Genomic DNA, 12,455 nt, shown 5'->3' on the forward strand with positions numbered 1-12,455 from the left:
CAAGCGAAGGTCTTTTTAAGGCAGTACGCGAGCACTGCCAGCTGAACCGAAGCAAGAGGAAGGCTTTACCCACTCACCCACCCGTTATCCCTCCATCTGCCCTCTAGTCTGCCACAGACGGCCTGACGGGGGCTGAAAACTGCACGGTCAACAGCAGCATCTGGACCGACAGACAGGCAGGCATGTTCCTAGCCAGCTGTCTAGTCCTGACCTATGTTAGACCCTCAGTAACCAATTGCCCTGAGATGATCCATATGTACTGAATAGAGGTCTGGTTCACCTCAGTAATGTTAGCTAATTGAATTTAACATAGAACTAGAATTGAAGACCGAGTATGGTAATTTTCACCTGACAGAAATTATTTCTTAAATACTGATTAGATGATTTTCACCAGTCAGTCCTCTGTCTCTCTGAACTGGCTAAGTGGGAAAACCCTTATCCTCTGCCTGCCTGCCTGCCTGCCTGCCTGCCTGCCTGCCTGCCTGCCTGCCTGCCTGCCTGCCTGCCTGCCTGCCTGCCTGCCTGCCTGCCTGCCTGCCTGCCTCCCTGCCTCCCTGCCTCCCTCCCTCCCCCCTATATTGTTCTGCCAAAGCCACTGGTGACCTGCCTACCAAAGAGGCAATGAAAACACTGTCCACCATATGATGTCACAGTTCCCTGTTCTTTGCTCTGGATGTCTGTGTGCCTACCACACGTCTGTTGTGCTCCGCTTAGCTAATTGGGACCACCAAGAGAGATGGGTCAGTTAAATTGACAAAGACTTTCAAACAATAAACCATGGCCCTTTGTTCCTCTGGCTGAGTCTGTCATAGTTCCACATTGTAAGAAGTTGAGTCTTGGGGTAAATGTGATAAAGCAGGTCGAAGGATCATCCAAAGATCCCGGTTACTTGAAGATGTCACAGGCTCTTCCAAGCTTTGTGAGTGTGCCAGGACCTTCACACAAAGGCCTAATTGAGGAGTTTGGGCCCTCGTTCTAATGGCTTAGCCAGTCTCTTCTGCATTTCACTCCTGGCATAATCCATTACTTTATGACCAGCCATGATGCTGTGTAGGTCCATGTACCTGTAACACATAGCACAGTAATGGTTGAGGTGGGTGGGCGGCACCAGTCCAGGGTACTTGTCCATTGCACTCACTCTCATTATATCCTGTATCAGTGCCTGTCAGAGCCTATAATAACAACCTTTTCATAAGCATGGCGATGAATCGTGGCCTGTGGAATTCCCATGGATGACAAGCCAAAGAGCACGACTCTGAGGCTTTTTCAGCATTTCTGTTCTGACCTGGTTCCAACCACTCAGACTTCATTAAGACAGATGTATGAATATTTGGACACCATTAGACAAGGCAATTAGCCCAATAGAGCAGAAACGCCATCTCATTTTTTACATGCTTCAGAATCAAAGAAATTGTTATTTTTAATCATATACTTGTCTATGCTTTCAACCAAACATAATATTGTCTGAAAAATTGAAATATTGTATCAGTACAACAGTTAAGTAATACACAGTCACCTGGATATATTCATATGTGGAATGATGTTTTGGTACATGATGAAGAGCGAGTCCCTGAACTAGCTTCCTGTATGTACATTTTAGTGAAGTGCAAACATGGTAGAGGTTTCTCTGAGGGTCCTCTCTGGGCCAGCCCTGGGGAAGACTGGAGCAGTTGCCATGGAGCTGGAACACTAGGGCAGTGTGAAGGGCCATGTAGAGCCCACAATCCTGGCGCCAGAGATTCCCATTCACATGAACCCTTCCCCTCCAAGTTCCAATCTGCTGCCTTATGAGAGTGACAAAATAGAAGTTGAAAAAGTCATATGGTGAAATGATCTTTAAGCTCTTCCCTGCTTACTTGTTAGCTAATAGTCCCATATGCTGCAGTGTAAATTGTATCGTATGATGACTTGTCGGCAGGCTTGTCTGAAAGACGAGGAGGGTCATCCTCTCTATGCTGGAGGTTTTAATGTGAGCTACACCCTAGAGAGAAGGCTACGTGCTGGCAGAGCCTACAAGAGGCCCCTCGCTCTCTTTCTCTCTCTGATGAGTCAGACTCTCTGTCTGTGTCTCTGTCATTTACAGGCTGAGCGCTGACAAACAAAGCAGTCCGTTGTCCTGAGCTGGACCCACAGAAACACAGTAATCACTCACTTCACTTCACTTCACTGGCTTGTTGGTTAGGCAAGGCACATCTACAAAGATGCGCGCACACACACGTTTATATATATATATATATATATATAAACGTGTGTGTGCGTTATATATATATATATCTCACGCGCGTGCGTGCAACCGCAGAGAATAGCTTGGCCCCGGGAAACTGCTGTTAGGTAACAGTACTCAAGTGAAAACATTCACAAAGCACATACACACACTCCGTCACTGTGGTTCAGTGCCATTCCAAGTGAGTTTGCTCACATGTCGCAGATCTCTGTGGGAAACAGTTCTGACTGTTATTGATCTTTGTCTGGCAGTAGGTCTTATTTGACCTCCTGCTTTCAATGCCCAGGAATTTCCTTTGAGCTATTTATGGCTCATATCCTTGGGTAAATGGTTGGAGATGGGCTATGGGTTCAGATGTGTCAATCACAACTTACTTCAATTACCAACTTCACTTGGTAATAACATATTTTTTCTGTTGACAGGGATAGTCCTAGTCTAGATAAGGTGTACATGGGCCCAGGGCAGCTGATTAGCTTATTCAACTTCTCATTGTCTCTCTTTCCAGATAAGCTGTACATGGGTCCAGGCCAGCTGTACCAGGACCTGCAGAACCTCATCCATGACCTCAGCCTGGTCAACCAGATCTCCAGCATGATCGGTAGCCTCAAGGGAAACTACCAGGTGAGCAGCATTTATCGCTGCATTCATTTTAAGGCTTGTTTTCTGTGAGTGAAAATGCAAGTACAGTGGGGCAAAAAAGTATTTAGTCAGCCACCAATTGTGCAAGTTCTCCCACTTAAAAAGATGAGGCCTGTCATTTTCATCATAGGTACACTTCAACCATAACAGACAAAATGAGAAGAAAAAAAATCAGAAAATCACATAGTATGATTTTTTTTAATGAATTTATTTGCAAATTATGGTGGAAAATAAGTATTTGGTCACCTACAAACAAGCAAGGTTTCTGGCTCTCACAGACCTGTAACTTCTTCTTTAAGAGGCTCCTCTGTCCTCCACTCGTTACCTATATTAATGGCACCTGTTTGAACTTGTTATCAGTATAAAAGACACCTGTCCACAACCTCAAACAGTCACACTCCAAACTCCACTATGGCCAAGACCAAAGAGCTGTCAAAGGACACCAGAAACAAAATTGTAGACCTGCACCAGGCTGGGAAGACTGAATCTGCAATAGGTAAGCAGCTTGGTTTGAAGAAATCAACTGTGGGAGCAATTATTAGGAAATGGAAGACATACAAGACCACTGATAATCTCCCTCGATCTGGGGCTCCACGCCAGATCTCACCCCGGGGGGTCAAAATGATCACAAGAACGGTGAGCAAAAATCCCAGAACCACACGGGGGGACCTAGTGAATGACCTGCAGAGAGCTGGGACCAAAGTAACAAAGCCTACCATCAGTAACACACTACGCCGCCAGGGACTCAAATCCTGCAGTGCCAGACGTGTCCCCCTGCTTAAGCCAGTACATGTCCAGGCCCGTCTGAAGTTTGCTAGAGAGCATTTGTATGATCCAGAAGAAGATTGGGAGAATGCCATATGGTCAGATGAAACCAAAATATAACTTTTTGGTAAAAACTCAACTCGTCGTGTTTGGAGGACAAAGAACACCATACCTACTGTGAAGCATGGGGGTGGAAACATCATGCTTTGGGGCTGTTTTTCTGCAAAGGGACCAGGATGACTGATCCGTGTAAAGGAAAGAATGAATGGGGCCATGTATCGTGAGATTTTGAGTGAAAACCTCCTTCCATCAGCAAGGGAATTGAAGATGAAACGTGGCTGGGTCTTTCAGCATGACAATGATCCCAAACACACCGCCCGGGCAACGAAGGAGCGGCTTCGTAAGAAGCATTTCAAGGTCCTGGAGTGGCCTAGCCAGTCTCCAGATCTCAACCCCATAGAAAATCTTTGGAGGGAGTTGAAAGTCCGTGTTGCCCAGCAACAGCCCCAAAATATCACTGCTCTAGAGGAGATCTGCATGGAGGAATGGGCCAAAATACCAGCAACAGTGTGTGAAAACCTTGTGAAGACTTACAGATGACGTTTGACCTCTGTCATTGCCAACAAAGGGTATATAACAAAGTATTGGGAAACTTTTGTTATTGACCAAATACTTATTTTCCACCATAATTTGCAAATAAATTCATAAAAAATCTTACGATGTGATTTTCTGGATTTTTTTTTTCTCATTTTGTATGTCATAGTTGAAGTGTACCTATGATGAAAATTACAGGCCTCATCTTTTTAAGTGGGAGAACTTGCACAATTGGTGGCTGACCTAAATACTTTTTTGCCCCACTATATTATTTGCCTGTGTGTAAATATGTCCCTGAGGTTTTGATGCGTCATGTCGAGCTGTGGCCCCAGCAGACAGAGAGAGAGAGAGAGAGGGCCTTGACAAACACTGTAGTCTGGTGTACAGTAATTTGCCCAGACAGCGCTGTGTGGTGCTGGACTGTGAGACTTAACTAGCCAGTGTTTGTCCATGTGAGTCCTGTCAGAGACAGAGGGCATAGTGGTGGGGGAGCAGAGAACAGGCCAGAGGCACACAGAGAGACATGTGTTTCACACACACAACACAGAGGGGGGGGGGGGGGGGGGGGATTTGTGGTCAATTTGTAAGAGCTGGTGTGTGGAGTCAATCTCTGCTCGCCCAATGACATGATTTGAAAACTAGATCTATTACGGTTTTCGCCTGACATTATGGACAATGTTATAAGCAGTGTCTTGTGGTAATACTTTCTGACTCATTCTTTTTTTCTCCCTTCATCCCTCTCTCTTGTAGAACGTTAACCCTACGGTGGCCCATGACTGGGTGTCGGGTCTACAGCGTCTCATTCTGAAGAAGGAGGAGGAGATCCGGGCTGCAGATCGCTGTAGGATCCAGCTGCAGCTGCCTGGCAAACAGGACAAGTCAGTGTCTCACCCACATCACTCTCTCTCGCACACTAGGTCAGGGCCCTATGTCCTCACTCCCTCACTGTCCCCTCTCACCATCCAGGAATTGGGAACATTCCGGTGGATAAACAACTTGAGTTTTGTTCTAATCTGATCTCAGGGGTATGATTTGGGTCTGTTCGAGCTCTTTGCTCTCTGCTGTGGATCAGTGTGTCTCTCACCTCAGAGAAGACAGTGCCGCTGTTTCATCCACTCATTACTATAGGAGAGTACTCCCTCCACATGGTCCTTCCATGGCCCACTGGCACCTTGAACCAAATTTGATTACATTCATATTTTCTCAGAACACAAATAAAGGGGCCTATATTAGGCTATAAATGCATATCTTAGGCTATAAATACATGACGTTACTGCTTCATTTCCTCTGACCAGGCCCAGGTGGGATCAGAAAGGATCTAAGCTACCTGTAGCTGTGGCTGTTATAGGCTGCAGTTAATCAGACTGAAGCACAGATTCAGTGTGCACGAGTTGACAAATCACGAGGCAATTCAACGTGTACATTTTTTGGGGTGGCGTGTATGGGCTTCCATATAAAACAGCTTGTCGCTTGTCGCAACTCCCCATACAGTTGAAGTCGTAAGTTTACATACACTTAGGTTGGAGTCATTAATACTAGTTTTTCAATCACTCCACAGATTTCTTGTTAACAAACTATAGTTTTGGCAAGTCGGTTAGTACATCTACTTTGTGCATGACACAAGTAATTTTTCCAACAATTGTTTACAGACAGATTATTTCACTTATAATTCACTGTATCACAATTCCAGTGGGTCAGAAGTTTACATACACTAAGTTGACTGCCTTTTTAAACAGCTTGAAAAATTCCAGAAAATGATGTTATGGCTTTAGAAGCTTTTGATAGGCTAATTGACATCATTTGAGTCAATTGGAGGTGTACCTGTGGATGTATTTCAAGGCCTACCTTCAAACTCAGTAGCTCTTTGCTTGACATTTTTTTGAAAATCCAAAGAAATCAGCTAAGACCTCAGGGAAAATGATTGTAGACCTCCACAAGTCTGGTTCATCCTTGGGAGCAATTTCCAAATGCCTGAAGGTACCACGTTAATCTGTACAAACAATAGTACGCAAGTATAAACCCCATGGGACCACGCAGCCGTCATACCGCTCAGGAAGGAGACGCGTTTTGTCTAATAGAGATGAACATACTTTGGTGCGAAAAGTGCAAATCAATCCCAGAACAACAGCAAAGGACCTTGTGAAGATTCTGGAGGAAACAGGTACAAAAGTATCTTTATCTACAGTAAAACCAGTCCTATATCGACATTTCAGGTAATGCCGCTCAGCAAGGAAGAAGACACTGCTCCAAAACTGCCATTTAAAAAAAGCCAGACTACAATTTGCAAGTGCACATGGGGACAAAGATCATACTTTTTGGAGAAATGTCCTCTGGTCTGCTGTAACAAAAATAGAACTGTTTGGACACAATGACCATTGTTATGTTTGGAGGAAAAAGGAGGCTTGCAACTGAAGAACACCAACCCAACCGTGAAGCACGGGGGTGGCAGCATCATGCTGTGGGGGTGCTTTGCTGCAGGAGGGACAGGTGCACTTCACAAAATAGATGACATCATGAGAGAGGAAAATGATGTGGATATATTGAAGCAACATCAAGACATCAGTCAGGAAGTTAAATGCTTGGCCGCAAATGGGTCTTCCAAATGGACAGTGACCCTAAGCATACTTCCAAAGTTGTGGCAAAATGGCTTAAGGACAACAAAGTCAAGGTATTGGAGTGGCCATCACAAAGCCTTGACCTCAATCCTATAGAAAATGTGTGGGCAGAACTGCAAAAGCGTGTGCGAGCAATGAGGCCTATAAACCTGACTGTTACACCAGCTCTGTCAGGAGGAATGGGACAAAATTCACCCAATTTATTGTGGGAAGGCTACCCAAAACGTTTGTCCCAAGTTAAACAATTTCAAGGTAATGCTTTCAAATACTCATTGAGTGTATGTAAACTTCTGACCCACGGAATGTGATGAAAGTGATAAAAGTTGAAATAAATCATTCTCTCCTTTTTATTCTGACATTTCACATTCTTAAAATGAAGTGGTGATCCTAAGACGGGACATTTTTACTAGGATTAAATGTCAGGAATTGTGAAAAACTGAGTTTAAATGTATTTGGCTAAGGTGTATGTAAACTTCCAACTTCAACTGTATATTATACCCACATTTTCAGACGCAATTAGCTTTGACCACATGTAGGCCAAATGATTTGATATTTATAAAAAGGAAGCCTGATGAAGTAATGTTTTAAGTCAGCTAGCCCTACTGTACTTTTATATTTGTATGAGAGGGATTGTAGGCCTAATTTTTTTATTTTTGATAGGCTAACGTTACTTGATGAAGACCGGCTGTTAGCAATTCTGCTTTTGTCTTGAAGCTAAAATGTAATGAGTATAGCCTTCAGACGAGAAAATAAACCCTTTTATTTATAAACCTTTTTATTTTCTGCACGTCCGTGTGTATTGTTGTGTTATTCAAGAGTGTGATGTGGTTTGGTTCCGTTTTTCAATCGTGTAATATGGTTAAGATGAAAAGTCGCGTACATAGTTGAGGCATGCTGGCTAGTGCCTGTACTGGGATATTTTATAGGGATTGTTACGGTAAATGTCCGTTGCCTAGCGCCAAACCCACATGACGTTCCTTTGTGGATGTGAATTTAAAAGTTCATGTACATATTATGTCAACTGAAATGTCAGTGCGCTGCCTCCTTCAACTTTTGCCAATGAGAAAAGCCCCTAACGAGAGCAGGATCACATGTCCTTTCAGCTGTTAAGGTCACACAGATTCCCCTCCCCCGACAGCAAGCCATGACACCCACCATCTCTGATTTGTTCTGTAGTTAGAAACGGATAAGATAAGCATTCCGGAAAAATTATTTTGTTGAAATATATAGTTTGATCTCTGAGAAATTAAGCAAATTGATTGCGCCCTGATTGGACAGCCCCCCCCCCCCCCCCCCCCCCAACAACAACGAGTATATAGTGACAGCTCTCTATATATTTGTCAAGTAGTATCTTCATCTTATGTAATGTATTAGTCATTAAAATTGTTGGGCTTATGTCCCATCTCACATCCTGATATTACGAGGTTCTGACCACTAGAATGTGCTGTTCCTGCTATTTGCTGATTATTAAAAAATAAATTGAAGTGAATGTCGTGATGCAGAACCGTTAATACACTCCAGGATTCAATCTCTATGCAACAGACTCTATCTAGTGGATACTGTCACTGTCTCAACACTGCTGTCTAATTTATCGCTTGCTCTCGCTCTCTTTCTCTCTCTCTCCCTCTTAGCAGGTCTGGCAGGGCCACAAACTTTTCTGCTGTGTTCAATACCTTCTCTCCAGCCATCAAACAGTCCTGGATCAGTAACCTGCAGATGGCCAAGCTGGCTCTGGGTATGTCTTAGTCTGGCCTCAGTCACAATCAAAGACCCAATGCTCTGTCTGTTTGTGTTGGATATTTAGTGTTCCCTATTGCTTCTCCCCCCTGCCTCTTGTCACTTTGTAGTTCCATAGAGGACTGTAGTGAGTGTATGCAGCGGGGACAGCCTCTCTCTGCCTCACTGCCCTTTTCCACTTGTGATTATTTTAAACTGCCACTGGCTTCGTGGCTCATTTCCAAACTCAAGGTTTAGTTGCATAGCAATGGGTATTTAAAAATCAGTGTTTTACCAAGCAAATATCATGAGTTGAAATTCACTTTTTTTCCATCCCTGGCTCATTGGACTGTAAAATGGATTGTACAGTTATAACTTCTGAATCTGGTGTTCAGATTATGGAATTGGGTGTTATGTAACATATTTGGAAATGTCATATTTCACGGTTTGAATTTAGGATCACTGCTCCACACTGGAGATGGTGTTCCTCTTAGAAATGAAATTACGTGTGTGTGTGTGTTAACAGAGGAGGACAATCTGCAGGGCTGGTTCTTTGCGGAGGATGATGGTAACCAGATCAAGAAGCAGAAACATCCTCTCCTGCTCAGGCAGATGCCTGTGGTCATGTCCAAACTACAGGAGTTCAAGGTGGGCATCACCTCCCCCATACCACCTCTGTCAGCCATGGGCAGGGTCAATGGCTCCATCTAAAGATGACCTATCCCTTGACCGCATCAAGCATCAATCAGTTACAATGCCATGTAGGAAACTAGTACAATCTACGTACACCACTCTTCACTTTACATGTGTAAGTCTGTTTCTCTTTATCTCTGTCAGGTGGAGTGTGCGGTCCATAACCCCGAGCCCCACATCAACATAGGGAGCACAGCAGACACACCTGCACTCGGACACGGCTGTGTGTGGGTGAGTAAGACACCTGGCTTTCTATCATTTGATGGCACTTTACTTGAACCCTTGGTAATAAGGTCTAAACAACAATTGAAGTCAAATATGTTATAAAAGAGATTGTCAATGGACAGCATGGACATCCATGTATGTACATCATTGCATTACAAATGATGCCAACTTAGGTCTGTTGTGCTTTTTTGACTAAAATGGCGCCGAAAGAAATGGCAGCAGTTTCACGGGTGCCCAACCAATTGTGCTATTATGTTTTTTCCCTGCGTTATTTGTAACTTATTTTGTACATAATGTTTCTGCAACCGTATCTTGTGGCAAAAAAATAGCTTTTGGATATCAGGACAGGGATCACTCACCTCGGATTAGATGAAGAGCTTCTGGATATCAGGACAGGGATCACTCACCTCGGATTAGATGAAGAGCTTTTGGATATCAGGACAGGGATCACTCACCTCGGATTAGATGAAGATTTTTTCTTCAAGCAGGACGCACAGGACATTCCCCGAACACCCGACAAGACCAACATCCCAGTTATTTGCAAGAGGAGGTGACGCAGCTACAGAGGACACAGAGCGGGATGCCTCATGAGGATCCGCAGAAGTCGGCAATATTACTTGCCAACATGCAATCATTGGACAATAAATTAGACGAGGTACAATCACGAATGTCCTACCAACGGAACATCAACTGTAATATCCTATGTTTCACAGAGTCGTGGCTGAATGTTGACATGGATATTCAGCTAGCGGGATATACGCTGCACCGGCAAGATAGAACAGCACACTCCGGTAGTGGGAGGGGGGGGGTGTGGTCTGTGCATATTTGTAAACAACAGCTGGTGCACAATCCAAGGAAGTCTCTAGATTTTGCTTGCCTGAGTATCTTGTGATAAATTGCAGGCCACTCTACTTGCCTAGAGTTTTCAGCTACACTTTTTGTGGCTGTTTATTTACCACCACAGACGGATTCTGGCACTAAGACCACTCAGTCAGCTGTATAAGGAAATAAGCAAACAGGAAACCACTCACCCAGAGGCGGTGCTCCTAGTGGCCGGAGACTTTAATGCCGGGAAACTTAAATCCGTTCGGCCTCCGACCGCAAGGCACGACAGAGGGTACTGCGTACGACCCAGTACATCACTGTGGCTAAGCTGCCTGCCATCCAGGACCTCTACAACAGGTGGTGTCAGAGGAAGGCCCTAAAAATTTTCAAAGACCCCAGCCACACCAGTCATAGACTGTTCTCACTACTACCGCATGGCAAGTAGTACCGGAGTGCCAAGTCTAGGACAAAAAGGCTTCTCAACAGTTTTTACCCCCAAGCCATAAGACTCCTGAACAGTTAATCAAATGGCTACCCGGACTATTTGTATTGTGTGCCCCCCCCCCCAAACCCCTCTTTTATGCAGCTGCTACTCTCTGTTTATCATATATGCATATTCACTTTATCTGTACATTCATATACATACTACCTCAATTGACCCGACCAACCAGTGCTCCCACACATTGGCTAACCGGGCTATCTGCATTGTGTCCCGCCACCCACCAACCCCTCTTTTACGCTACTGCTACTCTCTGTTCGTCATATGTGCATAGTCACTTTAACCATATCTACATGTTCACGCTACCTCAATCAGCCCGACTAACCGGTGTCTGTATGTAGCCTCGCTACTATTATAGCCTCACTACTGTTGTTTTTCACTGTCTTTTTACTGTTTTTATTTCTTACCTATTGTTCACGTAATACCTTTTTTGCACTGTTGGTTAGAACCTGTAAGTAAGTATTTCACTGTACCTGTTGTATTTGGCGCACGTGACAAACTTTGATTTGATTTGTAACCAGTGCCAATTATTGCGAGTAGCCATTTTACTCATCGGCTTTAAATCCCTATTTAAAAAAAGCTTTCTTCCACTCCGTGAGATCGGAATTAAATATTGAACAGAGGCCCTTTCATTCATGAGCTATAACTCTGAACCAGTGGCATATTTACTGTATGTATCAGTTTGAGAGCCTCTTAGCTGTGTGTATTTACTTCAGCGGCAGGGATAACACATCCACAGTTCTGTGACTCCAAATGTACTCCAGGGATGGACTGTTCTCATTACAATGACGGCTCCCACTTTTCCATTGTAAATGACTCACTGTTGGCCTGGATTTGAGAGGGCTGTTCTCTCCCACTCTACGCTCCTATTGGTCAGTCTGCTGTACAGTTGTCTGCTGGAGTGGTTAAAAGCGTTGTTAATGTTTGTTGTCGTGGTTGTTGTTTCCCCATTTTATCTATTATATCACAACCCCTGATGAGGTCAGAATTAGAAAGCTCTGTAGAAAAGATTGTATTTTCTAGCTGGTGCATGGAGTCTTTCCTGGTCAGGTCATGTGGTCATGAAAAACGTATTTCCCTACTCCTAACTGTTACTACTCCTAACCCCTGTTCAGGTGGCGAGCTGCACCAACCAGATGGGTCAGATAGCCATCGTGGCCATGCAGAACTCCAGCCCCAAGGTGACAGAGTGTTTCAATGTGGAGTCTCGGATCCTGTGCATGGCTTATGTACCCATGGAGCAGAGTACCCAGGAGAATAGGATGGGGAACCCCGAAAATAACCTCTCCTTAGTGGGGAAGGCCAGTGACAACCCTACTGTCTGCCTGGGCATGGAGGAGGGCAGGTATGTGATGTCAACAGATAATGTAGTCATAGCATACTCTGGGTTCTGCTGTCAGCTAAATAAATCTACTCATTGATTTTATTGTATTTGATTTAGAAACACAACTCATGAAATCACTTCACAACCTTTCTCTGCCTCTCTGCAGTATCATAGTCTATAAGAGCAGCCAGCAGTCCAAGAAGGTGCGTCTCCAACACTTCTTCATCCTCGACAAGTCCACCGTGACCAGCCTGGTGCACAAGAAGCAGTGTTTATACGCTGGCCTTGTGAGTGGCTCAGTTGCCATCTACTCCAGAGCACAAGGTGAGGCTTGTT

The 12,455-nt window shown here is 44.4% G+C and overlaps 1 protein-coding gene across 4 annotated transcripts in view; it reads left to right on the top strand.

Moving 5' to 3' along the window:
• LOC110505397 (rho guanine nucleotide exchange factor 10) overlaps positions 1 to 12,455 on the top strand; it is a 92,065-nt gene that overhangs the window by 37,006 nt on the left and 42,604 nt on the right. For 2 of the 4 annotated variants that reach the window (XM_021584588.2, XM_021584590.2), the window contains 7 exons: positions 2,730 to 2,845; positions 4,973 to 5,100; positions 8,469 to 8,572; positions 9,080 to 9,201; positions 9,391 to 9,477; positions 11,911 to 12,140; positions 12,286 to 12,443. In XM_021584588.2, the coding sequence (XP_021440263.2) occupies positions 2,730 to 2,845; positions 4,973 to 5,100; positions 8,469 to 8,572; positions 9,080 to 9,201; positions 9,391 to 9,477; positions 11,911 to 12,140; positions 12,286 to 12,443 (945 nt within the window). The remainder of the gene's footprint in view (positions 1 to 2,729; positions 2,846 to 4,972; positions 5,101 to 8,468; positions 8,573 to 9,079; positions 9,202 to 9,390; positions 9,478 to 11,910; positions 12,141 to 12,285; positions 12,444 to 12,455) is intronic. The other 2 variants (XM_021584589.2, XM_021584591.2) reach the window with 1 other exon arrangement.

Source organism: Oncorhynchus mykiss, chromosome 25 (genome assembly GCF_013265735.2).
Source record: "Oncorhynchus mykiss isolate Arlee chromosome 25, USDA_OmykA_1.1, whole genome shotgun sequence".
Lineage (NCBI taxonomy): Eukaryota > Metazoa > Chordata > Actinopteri > Salmoniformes > Salmonidae > Oncorhynchus > Oncorhynchus mykiss.